General features: G+C 53.7%; 10 protein-coding genes across 10 annotated transcripts; 8 read left to right on the top strand and 2 right to left on the bottom strand.

The window, feature by feature from the left end:
- Positions 1-50: 50 nt before the first annotated feature.
- AYL99_02025 (hypothetical protein) lies at positions 51-1,991 on the top strand (the record flags this gene model as incomplete). Its single annotated transcript, XM_018833541.1, has 1 exon — positions 51-1,991. One exon carries the CDS (start codon positions 51-53, stop codon positions 1,989-1,991), a length of 1,941 nt encoding a protein of 646 aa, XP_018696165.1.
- A 547-nt stretch (positions 1,992-2,538) lies between these two features.
- Positions 2,539-4,256, top strand: AYL99_02024 (hypothetical protein; the record flags this gene model as incomplete). The annotated part of the gene is made up of 4 exons (XM_018833540.1): positions 2,539-2,601; positions 2,659-2,706; positions 2,772-3,997; positions 4,055-4,256. 4 exons carry the CDS (start codon positions 2,539-2,541, stop codon positions 4,254-4,256), a joined length of 1,539 nt encoding a protein of 512 aa, XP_018696164.1.
- Positions 4,257-5,094: 838 nt separating this feature from the next.
- On the top strand, positions 5,095-5,901 carry AYL99_02023 (hypothetical protein; the record flags this gene model as incomplete). Its single annotated transcript, XM_018833539.1, has 1 exon — positions 5,095-5,901. The coding sequence occupies one exon, from the start codon at positions 5,095-5,097 to the stop codon at positions 5,899-5,901; it is 807 nt and encodes a 268-aa protein (XP_018696163.1).
- Positions 5,902-7,646: 1,745 nt separating this feature from the next.
- AYL99_02022 (hypothetical protein) lies at positions 7,647-9,150 on the bottom strand (the record flags this gene model as incomplete). Its single annotated transcript, XM_018833538.1, has 2 exons — positions 7,647-7,861; positions 7,920-9,150. 2 exons carry the CDS (start codon positions 9,148-9,150, stop codon positions 7,647-7,649), a joined length of 1,446 nt encoding a protein of 481 aa, XP_018696162.1.
- A 751-nt stretch (positions 9,151-9,901) lies between these two features.
- On the top strand, positions 9,902-10,450 carry AYL99_02021 (hypothetical protein; the record flags this gene model as incomplete). Its single annotated transcript, XM_018833537.1, has 1 exon — positions 9,902-10,450. The coding sequence occupies one exon, from the start codon at positions 9,902-9,904 to the stop codon at positions 10,448-10,450; it is 549 nt and encodes a 182-aa protein (XP_018696161.1).
- A 444-nt stretch (positions 10,451-10,894) lies between these two features.
- On the top strand, positions 10,895-12,118 carry AYL99_02020 (hypothetical protein; the record flags this gene model as incomplete). The annotated part of the gene is made up of 1 exon (XM_018833536.1): positions 10,895-12,118. The coding sequence occupies one exon, from the start codon at positions 10,895-10,897 to the stop codon at positions 12,116-12,118; it is 1,224 nt and encodes a 407-aa protein (XP_018696160.1).
- Positions 12,119-12,762: 644 nt separating this feature from the next.
- Positions 12,763-14,211, top strand: AYL99_02019 (hypothetical protein; the record flags this gene model as incomplete). Its single annotated transcript, XM_018833535.1, has 4 exons — positions 12,763-13,186; positions 13,252-13,401; positions 13,452-13,808; positions 13,877-14,211. The coding sequence occupies 4 exons, from the start codon at positions 12,763-12,765 to the stop codon at positions 14,209-14,211; spliced, it is 1,266 nt and encodes a 421-aa protein (XP_018696159.1).
- A 709-nt stretch (positions 14,212-14,920) lies between these two features.
- On the top strand, positions 14,921-17,090 carry AYL99_02018 (DNA polymerase alpha subunit B; the record flags this gene model as incomplete). Its single annotated transcript, XM_018833534.1, has 5 exons — positions 14,921-15,258; positions 15,322-15,471; positions 15,524-16,823; positions 16,899-17,026; positions 17,084-17,090. The coding sequence occupies 5 exons, from the start codon at positions 14,921-14,923 to the stop codon at positions 17,088-17,090; spliced, it is 1,923 nt and encodes a 640-aa protein (XP_018696158.1).
- Positions 17,091-17,293: 203 nt separating this feature from the next.
- AYL99_02017 (hypothetical protein) lies at positions 17,294-20,032 on the bottom strand (the record flags this gene model as incomplete). The annotated part of the gene is made up of 3 exons (XM_018833533.1): positions 17,294-17,992; positions 19,176-19,489; positions 19,552-20,032. The coding sequence occupies 3 exons, from the start codon at positions 20,030-20,032 to the stop codon at positions 17,294-17,296; spliced, it is 1,494 nt and encodes a 497-aa protein (XP_018696157.1).
- Positions 20,033-21,257: 1,225 nt separating this feature from the next.
- Positions 21,258-21,848, top strand: AYL99_02016 (hypothetical protein; the record flags this gene model as incomplete). Its single annotated transcript, XM_018833532.1, has 1 exon — positions 21,258-21,848. The coding sequence occupies one exon, from the start codon at positions 21,258-21,260 to the stop codon at positions 21,846-21,848; it is 591 nt and encodes a 196-aa protein (XP_018696156.1).
- Positions 21,849-22,108: the final 260 nt, after the last annotated feature.

Below are 22,108 nucleotides of genomic sequence, written 5' to 3'. Positions count from 1 at the left end.
CGCCACCTGCCTCATCCTGTCGGTCACTTTCTCGCACTGTCTGGTTCGACATGAACAACCTCCCGGTTAGGGCATGCGAGAGCCCCTTCTACGACGTGCCCTCTGACCATCGGATCACCTCCTACCCTACTGGGACCAAGATCATTTCTACATTTGCTTTGTTGCTTCTGGGATATTATGCTCTGTCTTTATTCGACGCGCGGCCTTCGACCTTCAAAAGAGCTGTCTACGAATTCGTCGTCTGCATCACTCCTTCCCCCCTAATTTACGCGATGCAGTACGGCATGGTTCGCCTGGGTCGTCTGCGTCCGGAGGAAGCCAATTTCAAGAAGGAAAACTTTGGGGACATGGTTGCAAAACAGGAGGCTTTTAAGGTGATACTGGGACAACCACAATTGCCCCTTGCACTTCGACAGGTTAGGAGCCTGTCCAGTTCATACGGGTCTTCGGGACACGGAACTGGGCCTCCTGGATTGGGAAACTGGGATAACTCCTGCTACCAAAACAGCGTGCTACAGGGTTTGGCTTCGTTGCCGGCCTTCATTGAATATCTACAGCGGAGCCTGGAATTGTGTGAGCGATCCGACACTCCTGCGGCGACACACCGAGCTCTAGTCACTTTTCTGGGACAATTGTCTAATCCGAACTCTCCCTCTACCGTCCTTTGGACTCCTAGGATCCTCAAATCTATGGACAGCTGGCAACAGCAGGATGCCCAGGAGTATTTCTCACGTGTTCTTGATGCGGTGGAAAAAGAGGCCAACCAATGCGTCCACAGATTGAAACGGTCTACAATTGCGGGTTTGGAATGCCTCAGAGCACTCGAGGAGGAGGTTGTCTCGTCAGATGCGCACGGGGAACAGTATTGCTCCGGAGGGTCATCAACTGGCAGAATTGGCGGCCATCCAGCAGCAGGGTTGAGGGAATTCGGATTGCGGAATCCTATCGACGGCATGACTGCACAATGTCTTGAGTGTAGAATATGTGGCTTCACCGAGGGTCTCTCCTTGACGCAATTCAACTGCATGACCTTAAACCTGGGATTACAAGGGGCTTGTGATATCACCGATTTGCTCGACGAATATACAGCACCAGAAGAAGTTGAAGATGTTGAATGTGAGAATTGCACAAAGCTGGCGCATGGTGAGATGGAATCCACAGCAGACGAGGACAAAGGATCAGAGCGATCCAACGTCGAGCCAAAGGAGAAGAAAAAGCCAGTTTTGCGTACCAAGGCAAAGCAAATCACTGTTGGACGGCTGCCCAAAGACTTGGTTCTCCACATCAACCGAAGTATTTTCGATAACTACGGAAATCAGCTGAAAAACACCGCACCTGTGAGTTTCCCCGCTCGATTGGATTTCTTGAGTCGTTGGTGTGCTCCCCTGGACAAGAGCGATGACTCGATCGAAACCGTGTACGAGCTGAAATGTGTTTTGACGCATTACGGCAGTCATCATGATGGTCACTACATTGCCTTGGGGAAACGAGATAAAGGTTGGTATTCATTCAACGACGAGCGTGTGACCGGGATTACCGAAGAGGAAGTCCTCTCTCGGGGAAACGGATTCATGCTGTTCTACGAAACTGTTGGTGCACCACCTCCTTCTCGACCAGAACTGGAAATGCCAAAAGGAGCGCTTGCAACCGATGCAGGCCTGGACGAGGTTATCCAGCAGATGGAGGATCACCCTAACCTGGAGCAAACGGTTGAGGTAGAGACGCGGCCCATTGGACTTTTTGATGATGATGTCGACGACATGGCCGAATCGGAGTCCGACCTCACTCCATCCAGCGAGGTTTCTCACGATTCCAACTCTGCTTCTTCCAGTAGCAGCTCGCCTGTCAAGGCGTTGGCGGAGGATTCCGAGACGCAGATTGGGGCCATGGGAATTCCAACCATGAATTTAAAGACAGCCTCCGACATCTCCAGTCACGTTACCCGAGATCCGTCCACCGAAGGAACAACCCCTGCCGTCCCTGTCCTCTGAGAACAGGGCTCGCAATCATTCTGCGGAAACGAAAGTTATGACTTAATGAAAAGCAACCCAAAATATGATACCCAGTGAAGAAATGATTGAGCTGCATATGTATTGGACTTTACGAGTACTGCGATGTCCCAGCAGCATCACCAATTTACAGATAGGCGTTTAGCTTTTAATTAGATGGCAACATTACTCCAGCTTACTATTTTGTCGTTTCCCCGGTTGGCTCAAGTTCAGTTGTGTCGATTTCAGACTCTGGAAATCCTCCATGAAAGGACCTCCCAGGTTGTACAGGGAAGTCCTTGAAGGTGGTGGTTGCTTCCAAAAGGAGATTGGTTAGTCATCGACGCAGCTGGTGGTGGTATTACATAAGCCTCACGGCGGGGACAAGTGCGTCATTGGATAACGGTACCGCAAGACTCCTTGCGCATAGATGAATTTGGCTAAACTTTCACCATGAAGTCGACATCTATTGCTCGAATACAAGTGTTACAGCAATGAAGTCGTAGAGCAGAGTCCCGACTTGCCCTCATTATCTCTGCAAATCTCCGTCATGTCAGGACAAAGGGATGTCCCTCAGGTGAGCCGCAGGATAAGTGAGGTTCTGCCCGACGATGTATGTCCAGCTTCATAAGTTGAGCAGTAACAATGCTGACAGCGATCTTGGGAATAGCCCCAGGACGGTTCTAGCAGTGAGGATGACTACAACAAGAAGATAGAAGTGAGTTTGCCAATGTGGGTATTGTGGTAATTCGGACTGCGCCACCTAACTCGTCTTTGTCCCAGGTTGTTTTCGACAATGAGGTCGCCCGTCGTCGAAAATCCTCCACTGTGCTTGCGGAAACTCCTGAAATCGAGAAGCCGAAAAGGATCCAAGCCGAGCGCACCAAATCCCAGTGCTTGGTCCACAAGCTGGTCGAGAAAAGCTCGCTAACTCAGTCCAAAGTCGAATCAAAGCTCGAACAGATCGACGAATTAGAGCCTGCATCGAAGCTGGACGCCAATGGACAGGCCTTGAGTAAAGAGGAGGCCCGTGCGACCGAGTCGCGCCTGCTCACAAAGAAACAACTGAGTGATATGGCCATGAGTGTAAGGACAATGGCGAAGAGGTTGGGCAATCTAAAGGTCAAACTGAGGGTCCGAGCCATCTTCCTGCTCACCAAGATTTATGACAAGACATTGATTGTCAAAACGAAAGAGGTGACGAGGTGGTTACTTTCCAAGGATAGGTCCGTGCCTTACATTGTGTATGTCGAGGACAGCCTGAAAGATAACCCGGCATTCGATGCTGAGGGCATTTGTGCGGAAGACCCGTCCTTTCGCGAGCGTTTGAGGTATTGGGACGCCGAGCTAGCTCGGAGGCATCCCCATACCTTTGACTTTGTGGTAACACTGGGGGGAGACGGGACAGTCCTTTATGCGAGTTGGCTGTTTCAAAGAGTGGTACCACCTGTTCTATCCTTTGCACTGGGCTCTCTGGGATTCCTCACGAAATTCGACTTTGAAAACTATCAACACATACTCTCACAGGCTCTCAAGGACGGAGTGACAATCAGTTTGAGATTGCGATTCGAAGGCACTGTGATGCGGACCCATAAGCGAGTCGACGACGCAGAAAATCGAGACATCGTGGAAGAACTGATCGGAGAGGAAGCCGATGATCGAAATACCCACAGACCAGACCGGACGTTTGAGATCCTGAACGACATTGTGGTTGACAGGGGTCCAAACCCGACAATGTCGACCATTGAACTTTTCGGAGATGAAGAACACCTTACGACTGTGCAAGCAGACGGGATCTGTGTAGCCACTCCCACGGGATCCACTGCCTACAATCTTGCTGCTGGAGGCTCCCTGTGTCATCCCGAGAATCCTGTTATTCTCGTCACCGCAATCTGCGCCCATACCTTATCATTCAGACCGATCATTCTTCCTGACACCATTGTTCTTCGACTGGGGGTTCCCTTTGATGCACGGTCAAACTCGTGGGCAAGTTTTGACGGGCGGGAGAGGTGAGACTTTATACACATGCCCGCGTATGGTGGGAAGCTGGGCTGACCCGGTGATAGAATTGAGCTATTTCCAGGCGATTATGTGACCATCTCGGCCTCTAGGTATCCGTTTGCTAACGTCATGCCGCCTGGGCGCCGAAGCGAAGATTGGGTCAATAGCATTTCAAGGACTCTACAGTGGAACTCCAGACAACGACAAAAGGCGTTTCATGAATGGGACGGTGACGGGACGATAAACGAGGCACGCACCAAGAAATGATAACCGCAAGACCAACAACCGGATCCGAGACCCTAGACGACTGAGACAGCTATAGATAAACGCAGCCCACGATTACGCTCACTGGATCATTGAGCCTGGCCCAAGATCTGAGGGTCGCAGAAGAGAATATATGGATAGAGTCTCGAGGAAAACCTGATGAGGAGAGGAATCGGTATCGTCTCAAGCGGCTTGATCAGGCGAAGCTATCTGAGATCAATCTGATTCTACAAGTTCTCGGGAGATTTTATGACGATGTAAAGTGACGAAACCCTTGTGATCGAGTTGGTTATCATGATCTTCACTCTGGAGGCATGGGGTGCGGAACGCTCGCGTTAGACAGCATGCCCAAGAAACAGGATGAGGCTGTTGCATTAATAATACGGCCGCCCGCTCGGATCTCCCGAAATGCCCTTTTTTTCTTCTTCCTGCCTCCTATGACCTTGCCAGGTTCAGGCGCATCCACTGGCTTTACTATCTCGTGGCCCGATGTACCGAGCAAGATCTAAATGTTGGCGCAAGGAATGTCCTGGTAAATAGGAGAATACATGAAGAGTTATGTAGACAGGGATATTGACATGGTTCGTTCTTGAAAATGGACAGAATATCGATTGATGAGGTTGAAATAATGTCATTTAGTATACGTGGGAAGATCGCAGTGGTCGGCGGCCGCTTTCCACTTTCGGCGTCCCGACAATAATACGCAGAAGAATGAATGTTAATCAACATTATCAGTGATCGCTTGGAGACCAGTTCGCTTCGTTGATTCACCAGTACGATAGCATAACCGATTTACCTCTGTCCCCTGTGTGCTGCCTCCATCGCAAACACCGCCAGGGCCATGTCTGCTGTTCCGCCATCCCTCTCGAACTACGCACCTTCACATAGCGGCTCCCCCTCTCGACATCTCTCCCAATACTCTGCCTCGTCCACCGTGGCCGGTACCCCTCTCCCCGACCGGACATCGGGCACTCCCACCAGCATCACGTCCACTTCGACCCTACGTTACCCGTCGACCCGCAAAACCATATACGACCGCAACCTCAACCGCTCTCGGAATGCCGAATTGTCGAGAGCCAGCTTCGCCTACCTGTTCATGGAGATGGTGGCCTACGCGCACAAGAGGGTGAAGGGAATACAGGACTTCGAAAAGAGACTGAACGAGCAAGGATATCCATTGGGGTTGAAGCTGCTGGATCTGCTACTCTACCGGGCGTCACCGCTGGGAGGGTCGAGCTCGTCCGGTGGAGGGTCGTCGAGCAGCAGCTCTGGCGCCGGAGCCACTCGACCACTACGGCTGTTACCCCTCCTGACATTGTTGACGACCAAGCTCTACCCGTTGCTGTTCTCCCGTCCCGCCGACTCCCTCGAACAATCCACAACGAACCCGGGAGAATACATGATTATCGACAACACCCCACTCACGAACCAGTATATCTCGGTCCCCAAGGAGATGTCCCAGCTGAGTGTGGCGGCGTACATTGCGGGAATCATCGAGGGAGTGTGTGACGGCGCAGGCTTCTCTTGCAAGGCGAGTGCGCACAACACTGGCACCGAGGTGTGGCCCAACCGGACGGTGTTTCTGATCAAGTTTGATGAAAGCGTGATGGAGCGGGAGAAGGAGTTGGAGAGGCAGGGCGTTAAGTGAGGGAGTGGGGAATCAGAAAAGAAAGAGAGCCTTGGTTGGACCCGAGGGAGAGGAGAAGAAATCAAACAGAACAGAGGGACGAAGGGATGAGCTCAAAATGGTTGCCTCCCACGAAACCTCAATCGATGGTCAGACAAAGGAGTCCAGCTCGAGGCTTGCGGCGTTGTACCAGACGAAGCTGGATGCTTCTGCTCCGAGCGGCACACGCCATGTATATACAGCAGAGCCTCCCACTACTCTCCCGGCCCGCACACAGCGCTCCAACATCATGGTCTGTCCCCGACATCCTGTCTGAATCATTGTTCTCCTGGATTCGTTCATGGTCCGTAACACAATGGGTCAGCAGGTGGCTGTTCAATGTTCTATCGTTATGTCAGACGACGCTGAGTGAACGCATTCTTACTGTGGGGGAGAACAGAGAAGCAAGGACTAGACGCCAGTCCCTGCACTTGGAAGTTCCTTGTCTACCTGCCAAAACCTTGGGACGGCAAAGGAGGCGTCTCAAGTCGAATGAGGTCGGTCGGGAAAGTGGCTGGGAGGTCTACCGGCATAAACACCATTGCAATGCCGGTCCTGAAGCGAACCAAGAACAGGATATTTCATGCCCGTACCTGCGCAAGTGTCCGTCGAACTCGACACAGATATTGGGAAATGCGATGGTGTCGATGAAGGTTGCGGGGGAGAGCGCATGCTTGGTCTCCTAGTTGCAGAGCCGACAATACTGGACTCCCAGAGAGCAAGGTACTGGGGCGTTTGGCTGGAGGGCGAACGAACCAACGGTCCTAGAGAAAGATCGAAGGGTTCGAAAGAGCCCCCTGCATGTCAAACGATAGGTGTCGTAGGCACAAAGATGTCCGTGCAGAACCAGTCAGATTCACCTAAAAATGACCATGTTGATTCCCCAGTAATTGCCCCTCTGTATTTTTGATATATCGGGGTTTGGTGCGAATGTTCTGGACGTTACGTTTCTATCTCTCTCTCTGTGACACGGTCCTGGCTTTGGAGCCACGCGTCTGTGAAATGTGAAGATATAGCGAAGGCGAAAAAGGCTTAGAGGATTGAGACAAGCAGGAGGAGTCTTACGCATCTTTATACCCTACGCGGACAGGCGGCATACAGACGCCAACTCGGTTGCATGGCTCCGACAATGTCCAAACGCTGCGCTGTGAGTCTCTCGTGAGAACGTGTGTGTGTGTGTGTGTGTGTGGGTGTGTGTGGTGTGTGCAATGTGATGAGAGACAGCGAGGCAATAATAACAGCCAGTTTGTGACGGCGGCCGAACATCGTTTTGCGCGGGATGACGACTACTCGAATACTCTGTGATTATATAGGAAGCAGGCAACTTCGCTTCTCGTCCTGACAGGGAGGGAGGGAGGGCGGGACAGGAACGGAAGAGGGCCAATCAACCCAACCATTCATCCAAATGAGATAAGGCCTTCCTTTTGACGACAGAGAGGTGCAGTGGATCGAGAACATCACTCCGGAGCATTCTGCTTGCTTGCTCATTTTAGAGGAAGATAGACCATCCACGACTTACATATGTCCAAGGGGAGGCTCGTTCGTATCTCAGACGCCGTGGGCATATGTATTGGCGAGGCTATTGTCTCTTCTTTTTCTCGTCAACTCGAGTCAAGGCGGCAAGGGACGACGACCCATGCGCGACGGCTCGACCATCGCTAGGGCCGAAAAAAGGGGCTTGCAGTGTGTTACGTGTGTTATGTATGTTCAGACCCTGGCACGGTTTTCTAGTTGGTGGTAGGGCTCGCGATCCCGGGAGTCTCGCTCATACGAGTGCTCCCGCTTCCGCCGTCGAGGAGACCGCGAGCGCGATCGGGATCGCGAGTATGATCGCTTTCGTCGGTCTCGGTCCCGGTCTCTGTCACCTCGCTCATCCCGATCTCTGTCCCGAGGCCGATAGGAGTCTCGGTGGGAGTCTCCGTCCTTGTTCCTATCGGTTCCTCTGTCGCGTCGAGAAGCAACAGCACTTGCATTTGCGCCTGTCGGACCGGTCCTCCCACCTCCGCGGTCATCGTCGGGTAAGAATCGCTCGTCGAGGCCTCTCGTGTCGAACGCCCCTGTCCCAGTCCCAGACCCTCTGCCGACACCACCACCACTGCCCTTCCATCTTTTCACGTCCTCTCCGAACCGGCCGGTGTCCTGCCCTTTCAGGTCTGTGTACCTCGTTCGTCCTTTCTTTCCCAGTTTCGTCATGTCTCTTAGCCGCATGTACTCGGGTAAAATGGACTTGTCAGTGACTTCATCCTCGAACCGTGCACCCATGACGTCTCTCCGCTTCAGCAACTCAGCCGTCTCGTCACCCTGGAAGAACGCGCCTTTGTGATGGTACCGGGACAGAAATGCGGTCTCGGACCGGCCTTCCTCGCGCTCCTGTTTCTGGCGCTCGAGGTATTCTTTGTCTTCCTTCTCTCGTTCCTCGGCGGTCAAATTGCGACGCCGTTCGATTTCCTCCAGCTCCTTTTCCCGGGCGATGAGGGCTTCCCGGTCTCGCTTCAGACGCTTGAGTTCCCGAAGCTTCCAAGCGGCGTATTCGGCTGCAGGGTCGAGGCCATCGGTGTCGTCTACCATGGACTCCGGCACGAGTTCGTCGTCGTCGTCCCATGCCTTTTTACCCTGGGCCCGGGCGAGAGCGTCGCGTTCGAGCTTGTCTTTGATCAGAAGCTCGGCTTGGGCCAGACGACGCGTTTGGGTGTCGACTTCCGGATCAGGAGATTCTGAATAGGCATTGGAGGGTTGTGTAGAAGGTTTCCGGTCTGATTTCTTGATGAATGTCGGGCGTTGGAATTTCCGCCGAGGCTCCTCTTCTTCGGAGGAGGACTCTTCTTCCTCCTCGTCCTCTGAGGACTCCTCCTCTTCCGATTCCTCCTCCTCGGATTCTTCTCTTGTAGATTCGCGCTTTATGGGAGCTTCTCCGGCTGTAGAGGTTGTACTTTTGACTGGCTGTTGCGCTGATTTCGCCGCAGTAGCATCAGCACCATCCTCCTCGTCTGTAACAAAGCCTTCCTCATCATCATCGCTTTCCTCTTGTCTGGGTCGTTGCGGCCTTGACGGCTGCGGTCTGGTGGCCTGTGGCTTCCTCTGCGGTGGCGGTCGCTGCTGTTCCTCCTCTGGTTCTTCATCCTCGTCAGACGATTCTTGCTCCGCAACTGGTTTGCCGGGACGATACCTTGCAACGGGTCGTGCAGGGTTTGCAGTCATCCGCTTTGCGGGGTTAGGCATAGGCGGCGGCATCTTGGGAGTGGTGGCTTTGTGTGGATGTAGATCACAAGGTGTAATCAAGCAAGCAACTAGAGCCACAGATCGAAAAGGTCCGCGCTCAGACCAGAGACCTGCTCAGGCAACAGAATTGACGGGGTACACAGTTCTAACAAAGGCCGCATATTGTTCCTTGACGTCGTAGTACGGCGGAGCAAGTGAATTTCCTACAACTACGTAGCTGTCGGCTTTACTGCGGCCAAATACAAGGATGGAGAGTGAGAATTCACTGAGGCAAACTCCCTTTGCTCCTTCAAACTTCTCTCTCTTCACTCTCACCTGTGAATCATCACGACACAGTGTGAGCTTACAACCAGATAACGAGATGGTAGGAGTTTTGTGCCGAAGCAGCATTGATGGGTGAAACGGCGCCTGCCTCACGGAATTATATGAGCATGATCTGTGCTAAAGGAGTTCTGTGCTTGTGAGAATGCGATGACACTGTCCTCTAACTGATATAAGTCTTGCTGAAGCGCGTCATCGATGGTTGAATTGTACCGGACCATGTGCTGCTAGATACGGACTGGCATGCTCCTTCTTCTTGCGAACGGGTCAGTTCCTGCGATTTTTGTGCTCGTCTGAAGTTCCAAGTTTGCTTTCATTCTATATTCGTCGACTAAGCTCCCACTCGTTTTATCGATCGATCTGTTCGCATTGCTCTCTCTCTCTCAACCTGAACAAGATCAAGTCTTCAATGCCTCCCAAATCTCAACCCCTACCAGAAACCATGTCTGACAGCACTCAGTCCCGATCTCCCGACATGGCATCCTTCCGGTCTCGCGTCATCGGCACCTGGGGTCTGGTGTCGTACGTCGCCTTCAACCCTGATGATCCGGAAGATATCATCTACCCTATGGGCAAGGACTGCAAAGGTCAGATCATGTACAGCAAGGACGGCTACATGGCAGCGTTGCTACAAGAGGCGGACCTCGAATCGTTCGATCGTGACTGGAGAGAGGGAACTACTCAAGAGCTGGCCAACGCAGCAAAGAAGACCATTGCGTACTGCGGGCCATTCTACCTCGACGAAGAACATGGCAAGCCACAAAAGATCGTCCACCATGCTCAAATCAGCGTTCAGCCCAACTGGATCAACACCCTGCAAATCAGATGCGCCGAGATGTTCGAGGAAGACGGCTACAACTACATCACTCTGGGACCAGAGTCTCCAACTGAGTTACAGGGCGTCAAGCGAGTTCTTCGGCTGAAATGGCGCAAGCTCTCTCAGAACGACGCAGCTCAGCCTCCAGCAGATGCCAAAGAGCTCAAGATCTAATAAGAGGTGCCCAAAGTCACGTAAAACGGGCTACAGCAAGGTCATTAGATGGTGCTACTGATAGAGTAGTTTTAACGACCAGAACCAACGAGCTTTTTGCGGCGAAGGATGAAGGATGTTGTGCGGGCCTGTCCCCAAAGGCTAGTGAGGCTGAGGTGGTCCAAGCCACAAAGGCCTGCTATTCTGCATCTCATAGCTAGAGCTAGAACCCGAATCGGAGCAAAATGAATGACATCCCCAGCTTTTCCACTACGTTGACATTCGTTTGTAGGACTTGGCCGGTTGTGGCTTGATCAGGCTGACCGGCAACAGGGGCTTCCGATCTAGTCTTACCGACTTTCCCCAACAATCTTGGAATTTATTATCTACGTCCAGAATGTGAACCTACCGTGCCCCAGGATCCAGCCGATCCTTTTATTTGCATTCTTGTCGTTTGTATACGACATGGCGGCTAAGGTTGCGAGCAGTACTCCAGTGCCCAGCGGGCCGACTGACCCTGAAAAGGCCGCCGCAGATCTGGCATCTGGCATTGACCAAGTAAAGCTTGAAGACGGTAACACCCCGACCACGACACAGCCTCCAAACCAAGCCCAAGATGTCAATGAGACCGCCGTTGCAGCAAACGCCACGGTGACAGAACAGCAGCATGACGATGGTACCACGCCCGCAGCCCCTGCAGCGAAACCGCCTACCCTGCCACGAACCGCCGCCGACGGGCTGATCAAGACCCCATTAGCCGAACCGCTCGAAACCTCACAGCCCTGTCCCAAGCCAGCGCTGACGACAGAACAAGAAGGCAAATATGCCGCTCTTTTGAAGAACGTGTCTGGCTGGACCGAGATCCCAGAGTCCTCAGCGAAAGGAGCGAAGTCTACACCCTTGACCGACTCAGAACGCATGTTCCTCACTCGGGAATGCTTGCTCCGCTACTTGAGGGCTACAAACTGGAACGTGGCGCAGTCGGAAACAAGACTGAGGAATACTTTGATCTGGCGACGCGAGTACGGATTGGAGAAGCACACGAAGGAGTACATCTCGATTGAAAACGCGACTGGTAAACAGGTGATCTTGGGGTGGGACATCCAGGGCCGGACCTGTCAATACCTGCGACCATCCAAACAGAATACCGAGCGGAGCGATCGGCAGATCCAGCACCTGGTGTTCATGCTGGAACGGGCGATTGACCTGATGCCAGCAGGGCAAGAGACTCTCGCTCTGCTCATCAATTTTGCCGAGACCAAGTCCGGACAGGGCGCAACACTGTCTCAGGGCAAGCAGACTTTGAACATTTTGCAGAACCACTATCCTGAAAGACTGGGCCGTGCTCTTGTGACCAATGTGCCATTCTACATCTGGGGCTTCTTCAAGCTGATCACACCGTTCATCGACCCATTGACAAGGGAGAAGATCAAGTTCAATGAAGACATGGGACTACATGTGCCCCGGGAACAGTTGCTGAAGGAAAGTGGGGGACTCGTCGAGTTCGAGTACGACCACGACGTGTATTGGCCCGCTCTCAATGACCTCTGCGAATGGAAGAGGACAGAGTATCGGCGCCGATGGGAGGAAGGGGGCAAGCGAATTGGTGAATATGAAGAATACCTCAGGGGAGCAGGCGAGAAGTCGCTGGCCGAACGCGAGAAGGACGCACAGCAATCATCTGCATGAGATACCGATTGGCCACATGGACACACCCTGCATTCTCTCGAGTGCCTTGAATAGAACAGGGACAGGAGTTGTGATGATAGGAACAGGCATACTGTCTTGTGACTACTGCGTGGGATACGTACCAATACCTGCAGCAGGGGCATAGGGATGGGCATGGGAATCACATGTCACTATGCTAATTATTGGGGGGGCACGGGGGCCTCACTAGGCATCGGATTAATTATTTCCAGTTTCTGCCCCTCCATTTCACATCCCTGATTATCCCCCCCTCCGCTTTGCTCGGACTACCGCTCCGGTTGGCAGCCCTGAATCGTGAGCCCAAAGACGCAAGGACGGGAGGACGGGATATGGCGTGCATCTCGCAGGTTCGTGTTCTTTTTGTTGCACACAGGGAGCCATTCACAAATCCATCCATCCTTCCAAGTCTCGTCTACCCAAGTTGCTAGATTACCGTACTCCTCAACGGTTCTGCCCTACGGGAATCCTTTCGTGTGACACCAGCCCACCTTTTTTCCTTCTCCACTCTTGCTCATCCTTTGTCTCTTGCACCCTCGACGACCACACATCATCGCACACCACTGGGCGAGAAGCAGAGTTTGCGAGTCCCAGCAGAAAAGGAAAAAGATGCGGTTTGACAGGTCGCTATGGCAGACGACACAGAGGTGACCCAGCCGCCTTCGCATGCGCGCTCTACCCCGCCAAACGGCCAGCCGACAGGGCCTTACCACCAGTCCCAGCACAACCCTCATCACCACCAACAACACTACCACCACCCGCATACTCAGAATAACGCCCCTTCTCCTTCTCCTCCTCCTTCCGCCGAGGCCACCTTCCTCAGACCATCAGACCTTTTACGGCCTAAGGCTGTTCCTCGTAACATACCTCCTCCTCCTGCCCCTCCGAAGACAGAGCGTCCCATAGACCGAGATGAAAGAGCCGGCATCCAGGCAATACGAGACTTTCTTCGAGCGCGCAAATGCTACGATGTGCTACCTTTGAGTTTTCGTCTGATTGAACTAGATGTCGGCCTTACGGTCAAGGAGAGCTTACAGATCATGGTCCAGTGTGGTATGTCCTCAGCTCTGGGGGTAGGAATGATGGAGGGGAATTTGTACTAATGCTGGTGCTCTTAGGCATTGTCTCCGCACCGCTCTGGGACTCGAATACTTCCACATACGCTGGCCTCTTGACCGTCAACGACTACCTCAACGTTGTCAGGTACTACAATGTCCACGCCGATAAGCTGAAAGATGTCGATAAATTGCTCCTCAGCGATCTAAAAGGTTAGACCGGACCCTGAATTCAAGATCGCGCACAACTGACTCTTTGCAAGATGTCGAGAAAGTCCTCAACGTCAAACCTCCCGAGACGGTCTCTGCCTCGCCCGAAGCTATCCTCTATGATGCTCTCCGCAAACAGCTTGTCTCGCGTGCTCGTCGAATACCGTTAGTCAGCTATGACAGCGACACCCAACGCACCATGGTCACTTCGGTCATCACCCAATACCGTATCCTCAAATTCATCTCGATGAACGTCAAAGAGACGGATATGTTGAGAAAGCCCCTTGAGATGATCAAACTGGGCACCTATACCGGCATTGTGAGGTGTAGTATGGACACCACGGTCCTGGATGTGGTCGATGAGATGGTCACCAAGAACATCAGTAGTGTGCCGGTTGTTACGACGGAGGGTATGTCGCGGATGATTCCCGTCGCCTTATTTGACTCGATCTGAGTGATACTGACTGAGCTTCCGCAGGTATGCTCCTGAACGTCTTCGAGGCTGTTGACGTGATTGAGATCCTCAAATCCGGCGACTACGGCAACTTGACCTGGACCGTGGGCAAAGCTCTCAGCTGTCGCTCGCCTAATCATCCCGGTATCTACTGCTGCTCACTCGAAGACGGGTTAGACACCATTTTTGAAACGATCAAGAAGTCCCGGGTTCATCGGTTGATGGTGGTAGACGAGCAGAATTACCTCAAAGGAGTGTTGAGTCTGAGTGACATTTTGCACTATCTGCTGGTAGACGGCGAGGAGAAAGACGGCGCTGGGCACGGACATGTCAACGCCGAGAAGATCTACGGCGCATGATAACTCTGTCTGCTACCAAGGAACATGCAGACGAATTTTGATGAGTGAATGCCTCAGCGAAAAAACGGGACGGGATTCATGAAGGGCGTTGGGTTGACGACGCCTTGCGCATTGCCGCCGACAGGTCGGGGGTGAGTACGGATACAGGGACACCACAAAGTTCGAGGAATAGCCTGGCGTTGCACTTGGAGTCTTCGGGACGGCGCTGCAACGACACGGCTGACTGCAGGGATACGAGCGCAACGACCTACAATCCAGCCGGGCACGGTAATAAGAGGAATGGAAATGTCGGTTTTGACCAAGATAGTAATAGACGAGTCGGCTGCTCGATGGAGGCGGCACATGATATGACAATATGGCCGTACCCGATAGCTAATGACACTTCTCACATTTCTGAACCGGCTCTGAAGAACGGTTTGTTCGGTATCTGTAGTCCCAAGTGCATTACGGAATTGGTTACAAGCTCTCAATACTTCATAAGGATGAGCTATGATATTATATAATTAAGCCCGGAGGCCCCGTTGATTAAAATAGGTTAGATGAGACGCCAGATCTTGGCATTAATTAACGCGTCCTGCATCGCGTTGCGGTCCAATTGTCCAAACACTCTCTCCGCCTCAGTATCGACAAACGACCACCACCGCCCTCAAGCAGTGAGACTGACGGACTGAATTTTTTTCATACTGTGAGAACTCCGTCGGCCGTCACGATGACTGCCATGAAGGAAAACCTCAACGCGGTTTTCGATCCCGCCGGGAACGGCCTGTCCCCGGACATCCTCGGCGCGCTGGAGTCGATCCTGCGCATCCACTCCCTTACCCCGGACGAGCTGTTTATAAAATGGGAGGTGTATTGTCTGAAGATGGGAAGCGAGGAGACTAAGCTGGACATCGAGACGGCGCGCATGTTTGCCAAGGACGTGCAAGACTCCGTGGAGAGGGGCGAGCGGACTCAGCACACTGCCCCCAAGTCCGCGATCAAGTCTGAGCGGAAGAGTCTCGTTCATGCGACGCCCCGGGCTGTGGGGACTTCAGACGTGTTCGGGATGTATGTTGTGACATGTTTCTTCCCCTTCGACCGAGAGAAGGGGGATGCTGATGCAGAGTACAGGCTAGACGAGCTCACTCCCAATGCTATCTCGCGACGAAACGGCAGTGTCAAGCGGAAGGCGGACTTCGACTCGCCGGTGCCCAGGAAAGTCAGCCGTCCGGAGACGACAAACAGGACACCGGGGAAGGCTGCGAAACTCGATGCAGCCGCGTATGTCATTCCTTCAGTGCTCTGAACACGTCCCTTGGCTAACTGCGGACAGAGGCATCCCCTTTTCAGAACGGCCGAATGCGGGACAAATCATTGAGACGCTGAATGAGCACCTCTCCGCCGCCGAAGCACCGATGGCGCCTTTCTCTCAAGCGCGACTACGCCTGGTCTCGGGAACGGAATACAAAAAGTTTCAGTATAAGCCGATGGCCATGCGCCTTCGCGAGTCGTCGGAGGTGCTGGACGAACGCATCGACGATTTCCTGGCCCTGGTCCAGAAAGCCCACAACTTGGAAGACTCGGCGTTTGGGAATGCGGCGGCTCAGCGCACCAGCGAGATTGTGGCGGTGGGCAGGATCGCATGCGACACGGCCGATGGCAAGCTGAACTCTGCGTCGCTCGTCCTGGAGATGTCCCGACGCATGGGCGCGGGCCTGCGCGTGCCTCTGAAGGTGGACGGGCTGCCGTCTTATCAGTTCTTCCCGGGCCAGATCGTCGCGCTCCGAGGCACGAACGCATCCGGGCTGTACTTTACGGTCAAGGAAGTGCTCTCGCTGCCGAAGCTGCCAATGCCCTCCTCCTTGCCCAGCAACATCGAGGCGATCAACGAGCGCCTGGACGTGTCGGCGGACAATTCCAGTCCTCCTCTCCCACTCAACATCATGATCAGCTCCGGCCCCTTCACCGCCGAGGACAACCTCGACTTTGAACCGCTCCAGGCCCTGTGCGAGAAAGCCGAGGAATCAATGGCCGACGCTCTCATCCTGGCGGGGCCCTTTCTCGACATCGAGCACCCAATGCTCGCATCGGGCGATTTCGACTTGCCTGACGTGCGAGGGCTGGATCACGAAGCCAGCTTGGCCGCCCTCTTCCGACTCTGGATCTCTACGCCCCTACAGCGTCTGTGCTCGGCTGTCCCGGGCATCACCGTGGTGATGATCCCCAGCACGCGGGATTTGATGAGCAAACACGTCAGCTGGCCACAGGAACGGCTCACGAAGAAAGACCTCGCGCTACCCAAGCAGGTCACCATGCTTCCAAACCCGTCTTTCATTTCACTAAACGAGGTGGTGTTTGGGGTGTCGTCACAAGACATTCTATACGAACTCAGTCGCGAGCAACTGTCCCATGGTCCGGGCCAAGATCTCCTGACCCGGTTGCCTGGGTATTTGATCGACCAGCGGCACTTCTTTCCGCTGTTCCCGCCCATGTCGAGGGACAAACTGTCCAGTAACGGCATCGTGAAAGCGACCGGCGCGTGTCTGGACGTGGGATATCTCAAACTCGGTGAATGGATGCAGGTCAAGCCGGACGTGCTCATTCTTCCGAGCATGTTGACCCCTTCCGTCAAGGTATGTTGTCCCGAAGCATTCAAATAATATCTCCATCCTTTCGATCCTGGTATCTTCGAAATGAGCTGACGATAGTGGGGTGTTGTTGTGCAGGTCGTGGACAGCGTCATGGTCATCAACCCAGGACAACTGTCCAAGCGGAAGGCGGCAGGGACGTACTCCCAGATATCGCTACATCCGCGCATCTTGTCCGAGGAGGAAAAGTCAGCGCGAGCCGTGACCCATAATGTGTTTGAACGGGCGAGGGTCGACGTCGTAAGAATATAGTGGTTGGCCCGCATCTTGTTCCACCCCATAGAGGTTCTGTTTTTTGGGGGAGGGCTGATCCGGCCGCCCGTATCAATAGAATGCTGGGCTTCGCGCTGCGGATTTAATGAATGCATGCATGCATGTCGTGTTTCTCGTGGCCCGTGACCCAATACCGCATCCAGGCGCCATGCTCTCGATTGTTGTTCGTCCTTATCCAGCCATCACCGTAGAAGCAATAGCCCGGTCCTTCTCCCTTCTCTCCTGCGTCCAGCCCCCGGCCCACCAACTGTAGACACCGCATTCCGCGGCGCCTCAGCCACCAACGCATCCAATCCTAGATCTCTCCACACCGGCTCCCTCGCTGCACCCGCCTGGCTGGCTTCACCAGTCGCTCCATCTGTGCCCAGTGCTCCTCCTCCTGCTGCACCACCACCACCGACGCCGCCCCCCGCCGCCGCGACGGCCGCGGCCGCCGACCCGGGCACGATGACGCCAAAGGACTGGTTCTGGTTCAGGGCGCGGTTGATGCCAAAGGCGGCGTGCATGTCGGGCACCACGTCGTCCTCGTCCTCGGGGTTGACGGGCATGAGGTGCGGTGGGAGCGTGATCTCCTCGAAGGGCAGGTAATGGCCTGGCAGGGCGGTCATGCCGCTGCCGTCCGCGAGGGTGCCGTACGTGGGCTGTGCGTGGTGGTGGGCGTTGATGAGGCCTTGTGCTAGTCCGCCGCCAATGCCGGTGGCTTGTCCCGCCGCACCCGCACCCGCAGCACCCTGGTTCGACGCTCCCGCTGCTGCTGCTGCTGCTCCTGCCACCGTGGACGGGGCGAACACGGTCGACGCCGGCGGCCGGCAGAACTCTTCAAACACGTCTGCGAGCCGCGACGCATGCAGGTGGATGTACGTGGCCGAGGAGTCGCGTGTCTAGGAAACGAGGTTTCACGGCGAGGGTTAGTTGAGGGGCTAGCTTATGTCACATTGACGGATAGAGACACAGCAGAACGGAGGAGAGTCTGACAGGCAGGGAGGGGCGTGAGGTCAGGGATTGGGCAGTGAGTGAAGTGGAATGGAAGGACGTACCATTGTTCCTGCGGGTGGCCTTTCTGGGGGATCGTAGGAGACGTGGGCAACAATGGTCTGTGATATGGGAGGGTGGATGTAACGATTGACAAGAAATATTAAATCGAAACGGTGCAGGTGAGGAATCAGTAAACAAAAGCGTGGGGTATGTATGTACAGTAATAATTAATAGGCGAGGCGCCTCGGGCCTCTGCATTAAGTAAGGTAGTTGAACAAGCGTGACAAACTTAATTATTATAGTGGTAATTAGGTACTGGCTCGCCGGATATAGTGTCCCTAATAGCAGGTGGGTGGCAGGTGTCCCCGCCCACTCCACCTCGGACTAACAGAAGATCCCGTTGTCCCCTCTGTGTGGGAATATGTCCTTCCATTACAAGGATCTACAGTCGAGGAGCTATTGACTCTCGCATGGTTCGCTTCCCCACGAAGTGTGGACAGCTGATATGATCTAAGCCAAAGGCGCGCGCATGCTGCGAGTTTGTGGTGCGTGCACGACTGCAAGGCAAGACCAAAGGGGACCCGGGAGCAGAGGGGGCAGACTTGATATTGTCCGAGAGCTTGAGGAATTGCAGGTCGGTCGAGGGCAAGGACCATTTCCCCTTCGAGGAGGGTGGCAGTCTTCACCACTCGAGCAAATTGACTTGATGGTTTCCATGGACCAGTGCGTGCATCATTCCTAATTTCTGCCAACCTTATCGTTCAATCATTTGGCCGTCTGTCTTTCCACCACATGGGCCTGCCTCTCTGGCCCGAGAGAGAGAGAGAAAGAAAGAAAGAAAAAATGGCCATAAACAGAAACCATAAGCCATTCGTAGTGTCCGTCGAACTCCGCCTGGTGTCCACCCCGAGATATTCCCATGTCCCGGCACTGCCGTCCACGTCGTGCACTTCCAAATATGTACATTGACAGACAGGTCGTGAAGATACAAGTAATGTCGTCATCATCACCATGCCTGTCGTCTCAGAGACAATCTGGCTCGGGTTCGTTCTGTTGTCGCCTGTGGCACTCCTGATGCACCTTGCGTACAAACTCGGCACTCTCCACCGGGTACGCGGCGACCATCTCCTTGGCCCATCCGGACCGACGGTACTCTTCGAGCGGCCACACACAACCGTAACCTTCCTCGTAGTCGCCGTGGTCAATCAAGCTGTCCAGATAGTCGGCGATCTCCACACGGGCCTGGGCCTCGGCGACGACCTCTTGGTCGAAAAGCCTGTTGCGCGGTGATTTGCTCGAATCGTATCCTCTCCGTGGACTTCCATCGCTGTTGCCGTGCCTGGCGACGAGCTTGAGCACCGAGTATGGAGCTTTAGCTAGAGCGTGGATGACGTTGGTCATTCCTACAAACGCCGGTGGGTAAGCGGTGAGAGAAAAACTCGTGACAATTGCAGCGATGACGTACTCTTCTCGTTCCCATTTTGATCCCCTTCTTTGTCTGCACCGTTGGTGGTGATTTTCAACGTGTCTATCGCGTCTGAGAGCTCCGTCGAATCCACGGTCAATGGCTCTGCAGGAGTGGCAACCTTGTCATCATCCTCATCGTCGTCTGAATCATCTGATCCAGACTCACTGTCACTGCCGCCCCCGTCGATGTCTGGTATGTTGTCCGGATAGACTTTGACGTGCGCTTTCTGCTTCATTGCCTTGACTTTGGGTCTGACGGGTGCGTTGATCTCAGATTCGGACTCAGACGCCTGCTGCAGTGGTGGCCATATCCCACAGTGCAAGAACTCGGGAGGCCATTCCTCTCCAACCTTCGGTGCAGCGGTTGGTGTTTGTACGGACTCAGATATCAAGTCATTCGCGTGCTTTCGACAATGGTGATGCTTGCATCCAGCATGGATGAGCTTCCCAATCGATTTGACATCCACTGTCGTGTCCATCTTCAAGTTGACACTCAAAACTAGTGACGGTGAGCTTTCAAGTATTTGTAGACTCGTTGTTTGATGGTAGAGCCAAGCCCTAGACCATTCAATATGCTTCGACGTAGGCTGGGATAATTAAAGACTTAACAAGTAGCGTCTAGTCTGGGGAACCCAGGGACAGTGGGATCATGTGAGATATAGACCATTAAAGTATGTACTGTGAGAAGGAATATCACGGGTTCTGGGGCTCAGCATCTTCCGGGCTTTTGTATGAAGCCCTGAGTCGCGTGATCATCGCGGTAACGCGGTGATGGCCAAGAGGAAATCAACACAGGATAGCAGTGCGGGTGGCAGGGAGGACATCATTCCGAGACACTGTGTCAAGGGCATCGTTTCGGGTTTTCAGAAGGGGCTGTGTGTCCATTACCTAGACGGTGGCACCACGTACGAAGGCTTGTGATGGCGACTAGAAACAGAGATGCGTCCTCTTATTGGAGGTGAACAGCAAGTGCTGGTGGTGGTTTGACTATCGCGCGATTATCGTTATAGGTGAAATATCGCGCCTTTCCCGAAATGGTCTAGCCATCCCCGCAACTCGGCCAAGAGCTTCCGCCAACTTCCTTTGCTTCTCATAGCGAATGTTTTCTTTGAGATATTTTTCTTAATCTTCATCTTCCAACCATGGCCCTTGTTTGTCCAGCAGAAGGAAATCCATTGCATCTCATACGTAGATGCACACTGCCTCTCTTCCGATCCTCTCACCTTTTCTCGACAGCTTTTCCCAGTCCTACGCTGGCGAGGATGTGACGGCTGCAACCTAATGTCAGAGACGAAAGCTAAGTGGTGTTATGCCAGTGTGATTCAGCAATGCCGAGCCGCGATTCTTCGCCCAATACCTTTTAATAGCATGATCTGCTCAGCTCATCGCACGGTTGATGCTCTTCCTAGCGCAACTATTTCCTTTGGAGAAAACCCTCCTTCAGGGATCCTCTGGTCAATTCCCTACTCTCCGATTCCCTATGTTTTGGATCTCTTTGCCCCTAGCTTAATGGCGAAGAGAGGTGGGTAGATAGGTATGGAAGTACATCAGCCCATGCGTGTGACAAATTTATTATATAAAGATGGTGTTCTTGTCAGACAGTACAGTACAGGCACACTTCAAGCAAGGTTTGTTCACACACCAGCTCTACTACACTGAGTATACTTCAGTGGTCACTCGTAACACCCTCTCCAATCGTTCACAATGAAATCAACCGTCCTTCTCGCTGCTACCGCAGCACTGCTCGGCCTCACCACGGCTATCCCCATCGAAGCACCCGAAGTCAGCGACATCGAGCGCCGCTCCGCACCCACATACGACCTCGCCATAGGGGGTGGTCGCTTCAACATGAACGAGCTCCAGTCCTACAGCTTGTTCTACGCCAACAGCTCTGCCTACATTGGACAGATCAAGTACCAATCCTACTCGGAGCCGCTGATCGTCTCCGGCGCCAAAAACGGCATCGACACGCTGACCTTCCAGTCCATCCACACCAGCCCGACTGGCTGGCAGCAAATGTACGTGGTGCCCCAACAGTCGAAGCCCGTCGGATTCAGTACGCCACACGGCTCCCCGCCCTCCGGCGTCCGCACCAACGAATTCAGCTTCACGTGGAACGGGTCCCTGCAGAACCACGGACGCAACTTCTTCTACGCGTGCCAGGATGCGGCAGGCACCCTGGCGGCGATCAACAGCTACCAGATCTGGTGGATCGCAGATGGGTTCCCACGCGGATGGACGTGCAAGGGTCCTCTGAACATTCACGCCGCCGACGGATGTGCCAGAAGCCTATAAATCCCATCTCGACCATACACAAAATGCCCTATCCGGCAAACATGTACCATAATCAATTTTTTCATTCAACCTATTGACGAGGAAAGGCGAGCAGGATATCTGTACGAAAGCGTGGAGTTTGTATCAGCGTAATGAAATTTTGATGACATTGCCACGCGGCTTCCTATGACCCTTCCCTCGCAAGTGGAACGTACCTGTGCTTCCGTCGCTAACCCTCCCCCTGCTGTAAGTTTGGCACAAGCAAGTGTTCCGTCAAATGC

This window comes from Fonsecaea erecta (assembly GCF_001651985.1).
Source record: "Fonsecaea erecta strain CBS 125763 chromosome Unknown Scaff2, whole genome shotgun sequence".
Taxonomy (NCBI): domain Eukaryota; kingdom Fungi; phylum Ascomycota; class Eurotiomycetes; order Chaetothyriales; family Herpotrichiellaceae; genus Fonsecaea; species Fonsecaea erecta.
This window is presented reverse-complemented; position numbering and strand designations above follow the sequence as displayed.